Genomic DNA, 9,308 nt, shown 5'->3' with positions numbered 1-9,308 from the left:
TTGGGACTTTCTGGTACTATGTGAGTTGGAGTTTTGTGGTAACCTTGGGACTTTCTGGTACTATGTGAGTTGGAGTTTTGTGGTAACCTTGGGACTTTCATTTGTTATATTCAGTTTGTATGGTGCATGTGGTAGTGGGTGGGGTTAAATAGCTGCATTCCCTCTAGTCTTTCACTTCAAACCTAGGGAGGGCTAGCACAGATATTTCTCCACTAGCTTTGCGCGAAATTCATCAAACCAACCTTTAATAAAACCATTTTAGTCCTAACAAAGTAATACACTGATTCGTCAGTTAGATACCTTCATTCAGTAACAATAAAGTGTCGATACTTTTAAACTTAGTTCTTCTGACGACATAGACAGATTGGTATTATTGGCGAAAGTCTGAATAGAGAAAAAAATAAAAACATCTTAGTTCAATTACGTTCTTCTAGAGATTTTTAGTTGTGGCTAATAAATCAATTGGATTAATCAACTGGTTACAATTAGATCTACAAGTTTAGTTTGGTGTTGCTTGAGGCAGCTTTTTAAAACACTTTAACAGAAGAAGTTAAATAATTCTTTAAGATTGGAATATAAAAAGTTAGTCAGAATATCAATTAACTCATTTTTCTTCTGCCTAGCCAGTGAGTAGCCAACAAAGAAAGGTCCCCATGTTCCCAACAACTAATCTGACAGCTCATCCACTCATGCCTCAGGGCTGCAAGGGGGCGGGTTGTAACATATTTTAAAAATAAATCCTGAATGTCGCATACGATAGGTAAGTATCAGAAAATGCAAATTGATGTAAAATTACTGATCAATGAATTTGTTAGCCGTTGTTTGTTAACCCTAAGACATCTTGTTTCTGTCAGAAAGACAAGCATTTTCAGCTCTTGATGTTTATTTTTAACTTCAACTTTCTGGCGTTAACAGGATATGTACTTAAATACTAGATATGAACTTGAAACTTTTCCATCACTCAATGTTCTTGTAGTCTTTATCTACTATTTCCGGTAACGTAAGTGATTTACAGAAAGTAAAAACCTTACTTCATTTCAAGAAGAAACCTATAAGGCTAACTTATTTTGAGTAAACAAGAGTATACGATTTTAGTAAACCCCACAAAGTTAATTCGTTCTTTGGTACTTTTTCTTCACCTTGTGTTTAATTTTGTTATGTTTACGTTCTACCACATAGTGCTGATCAAGAATGTTTCAAAGTTAACTTGGAGTATACAGCTTCAATGTGAGTGTACAAGAGTGGTGACATCTATCTCTTCTATGGAGTATACAGCTTCAATGTGAGTGTACAAGAGTGGTGACATCTATCTTCCATGGAGTATACACCTTTAATGTGAGTGTACAAGAGTGGTGACGTCCATATTCCATGGAGTATACAGTTTCAACATGAGTGTATAAGAGTTGTGACGTTCTTCTTCCATGGAGTATACAGTTTCAATGCGAGTCTACAAGAGTGGTGACGTCATTCTTCCATGGAATATACAGCTTCAACATGAGTGTACGAGAGTGGTGACGGTATACTCCATGGGAGATAGATGTCACCACTCTCGTACACTCACATTGAAGATGTATACTCCATGGAAGACGGACGTCACCACTCTCGTACACTCACATTGAAGGTGTATACTCCATGGAAGATAGAAGTTTCAACATGAGTGTACAAGAGTGGTGACATCCGTCTTCCATTGGAGTATACAGTTTCAACATGAGTGTACAAGAGTTGTGACGTCCTTCTTCCATGGAGTATATAGCTTCAACATGAGTGTACGAGAGTGGTGACGTCCGTCTTCCATGGAGTATACACCTTCAATGTGAGTGTACAAAAGTGGTGATATCTATCTCCCATGGAGTATACAGTTTCAACATGAGTGTATAAGAGTGGTGACATCTATCTCCCATGGAGTATACAGTTTCAACATGAGTGTACAAGAGTTGTGACGACCTTCTTCCATGGAGTATACCGCTTCAACATGAGTGTACAAGAGTGGTGACATCTATCTCTTCTATGGAGTATACAGTTTCAACATGAGTGTACAAGAGTGGTGACATCTATCTCCCATGGAGTATACACCTTCAACATGAGTGTACGAGAGTGGTGACGTCCGTCTTCCATGGAGTATACACCTTCAATGTGAGTGTACAAAAGTGGTGATATCTATCTCCCATGGAGTATACAGTTTCAACATGAGTGTACAAGAGTTGTGATGTCCTTCTTCCATGGAGTATACAGCTTCAACATGAGTGTACACGAGTGGTGACGTATATGTCATTTTTCCACGTAGAACATCCCAGAAGAAACCAGTGTGGAACCTATCTTTACAACACTCTTAACATCAAAAATCATGATGAAATTTTCAAGGTCTTACGGGCTTTTCCCCTTTTCTCGCTGTTTAGAGTCCGGAACGGCGTGTTTGGCATCGAATTATTTTCTAATCTAAACTGTCTCTACATACATTATAATAAGGTATTACTTAAATGTCGTAATCCGTTACTTTTGACACCAGTTTACCGAGTTTTAGTAACATGTTAGTACTTGAAGAAAAACGAAAGTAATCTTGTCTGACGTGTGTGTACCAACAGCCAATAAGAAAGGGCCAAAACTAGTAATTCAACTAAATCTCGTAATTTTCTTTTACAATTTTAACTTACGTTGAATAGTTCCTAGGGAGCTTATGGTTCTTGAAAACCCTTTTCAGCTTGTATCAAAAGTCTTGTTATTGTTGTGCTAACTCTGGGAAAAACATGATGAAAACTGTTTACAAATATTTCTTGTTTCATAATGAACCGACTACCATAGTACGTATATGTTTTAGATTTAAAGTTGGCAACTTTAAATCCTTATATAGTAGAAGAAATCATAGTTTAACAAAGAAATATACAACTTTAGATCCTTATATAGTAGAAGAAATCATAGTTTAACAAAGAAAGATACAACTTTAAATCCTTATATAGTAGAAGAAATCATAGTTTAACAAAGAAATATACAACTTTAGATCCTTATATAGTAGAAGAAATCATAGTTTAACAAAGAAAGATACAACTTTAAATCCTTATATAGTAGAAGAAATCATAGTTTAACAAAGAAAGATGATCTTTCTTTGTTAAACTATGATTTCTTCTACTATATAAGGACTTAAAGTTGTATCTTTCTTTGTTAAACTATGATTTCTTCTACTATATAAGGATTTAAAGTTGTATCTTTCTTTGTTAAACTATTATTTCTTCTACTATATAAGGATTTAAAGTTGTATCTTTCTTTGTTAAACTATGATTTCTTCCATTATTTAAAATTATTTTTTCATATCTTATATGTACAACTGACTCGCTGTTTCGTCTATTATTTAGCTGTTTTTCTTTTGATGTTTTATTTAACTTTTAATGTGACGTCTTTTCAGACGTGTTTGCCATATCCTTTCCCCTGTAATATTCAAAATTTTTAGAGGTTCATTTTTATGGAAAAGAATTGCGAAAAGTCAACTGCTTGGTGTTCTTTCTTGAAAGTAAGTTGTTCGGATCAGAGGTTTTAAACTTTTTCAGTCTACCTGCAACACCATCACGTGACGACTACACAGTTAAAGTTAGTTGAATGTAATTATCATTCTGAAGACAACTTTTGATAATATTGTGTATCGTATATTTTCAGGTTCTTTGTCACTAGGGGTCAGTTGCTGTATGTTAGTGTTACACGTATCATTGTTATTGTATATTTAGAGCTTAACCACGCGATTTGTGCCCATGTCTGTGGATCTGACTAGCGACATAAAAATACGTGGAACGAACGTTTCGAACAAAAAAGTTAAAATAAGGTTACTAATTTTATTGTTATATGTGCCAAATATAATAGGTTTTGATTTACTTTATTAAAATATATATTTCTTTAGAAAACATCTATGCATATGGACTCTCTTCAAGTTTATGGTGCTAGTTGTTTACGTTGATGCTCATATTTGAATTAAAAGGAGTAGAAAACTCCCTGAGAAGTAAGACATATCCTGTGTTCGTTCTGTATTGTGTACCAGTTTTGTATGAAAGATAAAATTTACTACCTCTTATTTCCATCTCCGTATGTCTGAGGACTTATCACGTTAAAAATCGAGTTTCGATACCCGCAGTGAATACAGAAATGATAACCAGCCCATTCATGTAGCTTTAGGCTTAACAACAAACGACCTTTCGTAGTACCGCCCTCTTTTGAATGTTGTAGACAGTACTATAAATAATGAAAATTGCTGATATAAATTGGATGTAAAAACGTAGAATTGAAAAACTGTAGAGACGGGAATCCGTCTTAAATATTAAAAATTTACCAATTTATCAATTTAAATAGAATATTAACATTAAATATAAAAAATTACCAATCAAACAATAATATAAGTTAAATAGAATATTAACCTTAAATATAAAAAAATTACCAATCAAACAATAATATAAGTTAAATAGAATATTAACCTTAAAAATTTACCAATCAAACAATAATATAAGTTAAATAGAATATTAACCTTAAATATAAAAAATTTACCAATCAAACAATAATATAAGTTAAATAGAATATTAACCTTATATATTACAAATCTACTAATCAAACAATAATATAAGTTAAATAGAATATTAACCTTATATATTACAAATTTACCAATCAAACAATAATATAAGTTAAATAGAATATTAACCTATATATTACAAATTTACAAATCAAACAATAATATAAGTTAAATAGAATATTAACCTTATATATTACAAATTTACCAATCAAACAATAATATAAGTTAGATAGAATATTAACCTATATATTACAAATTTACCAATAAAACAATAATATAAGTTAAATAAAATATTAACCTTATATATTACAAATTTACCAATCAAACAATAATATAAGTTAAATAGAATATTAACCTTATATATTATAAATTTACCAATCAAACAATAATATAAGTTAAATAGAATATTAACCTTATATATTACAAATTTACCAATCAAACAATAATATAAGTTAAATAGAATATTAACCTTGTATAGAAATATTTTCAAATGACAGAATAATGTAGTAAATATTTATCGTTAGTTCTCAAGCTTCTTTAGACAACGATCACCTTTCTCTTGTCCATCCATACAAACCCACGTACATAATAGCGGTTAAAATCCACTATCACTAAAAGTTAAAACCGTTAGAGCGAAACAGGTTTAGACATACGGTAATGTGAATTTTATATGGGACGTCTCCCAGAGGACCAGCGGTAAGTTTGAAAGCTTATAATGCTAAAAACCGGGTTTCGATACCATATTGTTGCTATGTTTACCTACTAGTAAGAAGGGTGGGGCTATTCATTAGAACAGAACAGTTCAATCCGGGGCTTTCTAAACGACTTACTACATCAGATGAAAAAGGACTTTGTCTAATATCACACGCGCTAAATAAGAGATAGAAAAAAAAAGGCAGCATTCATACATATAGCGCCATCTAGAAGTTTTGATATGCCAGGAGCGCCAGCAGTAAGATTTGCTTTATATTACAAACGCAGATAAAGAAGTGTACGCTAATCATTATTTGTGTGTGTGAACCTTCCCCCATGATACGTTCACTACCCCTCGCTTGAAGGTCGCCCCCACAGCTTGTGTGCGTGTGTGTGAACCTTCTCACCTTCCCCCATGATACGTTCACTACCCCTCGCTTGAAGGTGTCGCCCCCCACAGCTTGAGAACCACTGTATTAGATAACGTTTTTTTTTTTTATTTAATGAACACGAGATATCTTGAATCATTTTAAATCATACAACAGAGCTAATGTTCTCAATATGCTATGCGCCAGATGAAGGGTTACAAATTAGGTGGTCATTGTTGTGCCTTTACAGGGGACTTATAATACACACTAAATGTATGAGTGGAATTTCACTCTAAAAAAAGTCAATTTTTGTTTTATACAAAGTTGATCTAATCACCTTAAATTCAGAGTTTAAAAGGAGTGAAATCTACATGTTTTTATATTGTATATCACTCCACTACATCAGCGTGAATTGTATGATTTTTACTCGAGCCTAGGCCTAGTGAAATTATTAGTCTATTTCTGATTCAAGAGTAAAGAATAATACTTCACTCTTCAAGGAGAATTACCCCCCTCCCTCTACCCCAAGAGGATGAAATTATTCTTACCCAGCTTATCCTGATTTACTAAATAATAGCCTTAACCCTGTATATCTGGCGTGTGGTTATTGGAGGCAAAATAGGATAGTTTGGCTGTTTATCTGATGGATAAAGAACCCGATAAAGTATTTGAAATTAATATTTTATGTTTTCTAGCATTTGAGCTTGATATGAAAAATGTGTTAAATAAAATGTAGAATGAGTGTTGTATTTGACCAGTAATTAACTTTATTTCTTTAGGTTTATTTCTTTAAGACAGATAAAGATTTAGTCACATCATTCTTAGCGTGCCCATTACGGGATTTTGGTACGAAGAATGTATAATAACATTTCAAATAACCTTGTCTGTTGTGCGCAGTTGCTGATGACGTCTTTTAGTTTTATTGTGGTGTTTTAACATACTTGTTATTTTAGAAACGATCACGTTTCACCAGCCAAAGTTTTTTTCTTTGTTCAACTGTTAAAACATTTAATAAAAATGCAATTTCATTACAGTTACAAATCAGAAATGTTTTCATTGGTTAATTTTCAGATGTTTTTAATTAAATAAATAAATATTGCCGCCATAAGTTTGAGGACATGATCTACATTTTGGCCAGGTTATTATAATGACGATATCGAAAATATGACCAACTTCAAGTCAATTTTACTCTGCTATTTTACACATTTAAATATTAGGAAACGTTTAATTTGTGTTTTGTTTAGACTTTTGTCATTCAGTTACAAAATATTTTCATTTGTTCGAACGACGTTACAATTAGACAGTAAAACAAGGTTACTTGTATGTGTAATTATGATTATTAATTTTGGTTTTTATTACCTCTCATCAATGGAAGATTTTACTGTTTTCAACGAAACCAGTGTCATACTAGTCTAAGGTTGTTCTTTCTCACCTGATTTTTTGTGTGTTTTATTCCATTTCAACGATGTCGAAGAAATGACTTAACTTGCTAAACGTTGCACGAGATCTTAACTATGACGCCGCAGGTTGTTTTTCTGAATTATTTGATGAATTATCTAATTGGTTGTTATAAGCGTTGACATCGCTGTAAATACTTAGCGAAGTAGACAACAAAAAAGAAAATCCAAGCATTTGTGGAAAGAGAGCTTTTTCTAGGGTTACTTTCTGGTGTTAACTTTTGTTGTTGTTGAACCTACTACTTTAGGTTATCATCATACGAAAGAATAGGCTAGAGGGATTGATATTGGTTTCAGTCACTATAAGTGGGTTCTTAATTGGCTTCAGTGAGTGTTAGTGGGTTTGTAATTGGCTTCAGTCAGTATTAGAGGGTCTTATATTGGTTTCAGTGAGTGTTAGTGGGTTTGTAATTGGCTTCAGTCAGTATTAGAGGGTCTTATATTGGTTTCAGTGAGTGTTAGTGGGTTTGTAATTGGCTTCAGTCACTATTAGAGGGTCTTATATTGGTTTCAGTCACTATTAGTGGGTTCTTAATTGGCTTCAGTGAGTGTTAGTGGTTTTGTAATTAGCTTCAGTCACTATTAGTGGGTTCTTAATTGGCTTCAGTGAGTGTTAGTGGTTTTGTAATTAGCTTCAGTGAGTGTTAGTGGGTTTGATATTGGCTTCAGTCACTATTAGAGGGTCTTATATTGGTTTCAGTGAGTGTTAGTGGGTTTGTAATTGGCTTCTGTCAGTGTTAGTGGGTTTGATATTGGTTTCAGTTACTATAAGTGGGTTGGTATTGATTTCGTTCAATGTTAGTGAGTTTGATATTGGTTTCAGTTACTATAAGTGGGTTCTTAATTGGCTTCAGTGAGTGTTAGTGGGTTTGTAATTGGCTTCAATCAGTGTCAGTGGGTTTGATATTGGCTTCAGTCACTATTAGAGGGTCTTATATTGATTTCAGTCACTATTAGTGGGTTGGTATTGGTTTCAGTCAGTATTAAAGGGTTTGATATTGGTTTATGTCACTATTAGTGAGTTGACATTGGTTTCAGTCACTATTAGTGAGTTGGTATTGGTTTCAGTCAGTGTTAGTGGGTTTGATATTGGTTTCAGTCAGTGTTAGTAGGTTTGTCACTGGTTTCAGTCACCGTTAGAGTTTAATATTGGTTTCCAACTGTTTTGTAAATCAACGTGTGTTAGGCGCGTGAAAATTTATATTTGTGACAATTTTCATCTCAATTGCTCTACATATGACAACACAGAAGCCCAAAACATACATTTTTGGGTTGTTTCACTTTTTCCCCCTTAAAATTCTTTAAAAAGACCTAAATAGAAATATATACAATATATTTGGGTGTATTGGACTAATGTATAACCTCATCAAGTTTCAAATCAGCCTACTGAGAAATGAAGGTATGGCGGTCGACTGAAAAGTACCTGGAAGTAGAAAGAAAGAAAGAAGAAAAAACAGTATGTCTCTCTGCCGAGACATAAAACTGACTTTAGAGAATGCCACGTCATGAGGATTTGAACTTTTAAAGTTAACACACAAGACATTATAATTAACAAAAAATCAAAGTTAGTCTTCCAGTCTATAGGAACAAATTAATGTATTTAACAAGATAATCTGGTAGCAATGTTAATATAACATAATGTTTATGGACAACAAGGGACCTACTGGTTCGTTTCGGCTGTCCTATCCTGTAAACTAAACTAAAAATATTAAAAAACTATTAAAGCCAGCCCTTATCATTCACATAGTTATCAATATTTCTGTTAAACTCACTTAAATTTACATCTGAAGGCAACCTATTTCAAAGTCCAGCCACCCTGTTAAAAAATAAAACTGCCTTAGCTGAAGATGACTCCTACCTTGCCAACATTTATATTTGTGTCTCTAGTCCTACTATTCTCATTGTTAAATATGAAAAAAAAGATGATGTACCAACACTATCAATTTCCTTTACAATCACACCTCAATCAGACCCCATCTAACTCTTCTTTTTTCAAGAGAAAACAATTTCAGAGATCTAACTTTTCCTCGTATGACAATCCCCCTATCCCAGGCACCATTCTAGTAATTCTCTTCTGGACCCTTTCCAACAATTCAATGTTCTTCCTAAAGTAAGGAGCCCAAGACTGAACACAATATTCCAAATGTGGCCTAACCAGTGACCTAGATAATAAAATTACAGCCTCTGTAGACTTGTATTCAATATTTCTGTAGATACAACCTAAAATCCTTTTTGCTCTACCATTAG

General features: G+C 33.3%; 1 protein-coding gene across 1 annotated transcript in view; it reads left to right on the top strand.

Annotated features, from left to right (window-relative positions):
• LOC111089261 (protein piccolo-like) overlaps nt 1-1,387 on the top strand; it is a 7,181-nt gene extending 5,794 nt beyond the window's left edge. The window contains exons 4-5 of the mRNA XM_022401425.1: nt 628-760; nt 1,180-1,387. Of these exons, the coding sequence (XP_022257133.1) occupies nt 628-731 (104 nt within the window). The 3' untranslated portion in view covers nt 732-760; nt 1,180-1,387. The remainder of the gene's footprint in view (nt 1-627; nt 761-1,179) is intronic.
• Nucleotides 1,388-9,308: the final 7,921 nt, after the last annotated feature.

The sequence above is a fragment of the Limulus polyphemus genome, unplaced genomic scaffold (assembly GCF_000517525.1).
Source record: "Limulus polyphemus unplaced genomic scaffold, Limulus_polyphemus-2.1.2 Scaffold5699, whole genome shotgun sequence".
Lineage (NCBI taxonomy): Eukaryota > Metazoa > Arthropoda > Merostomata > Xiphosura > Limulidae > Limulus > Limulus polyphemus.
This window is presented reverse-complemented; position numbering and strand designations above follow the sequence as displayed.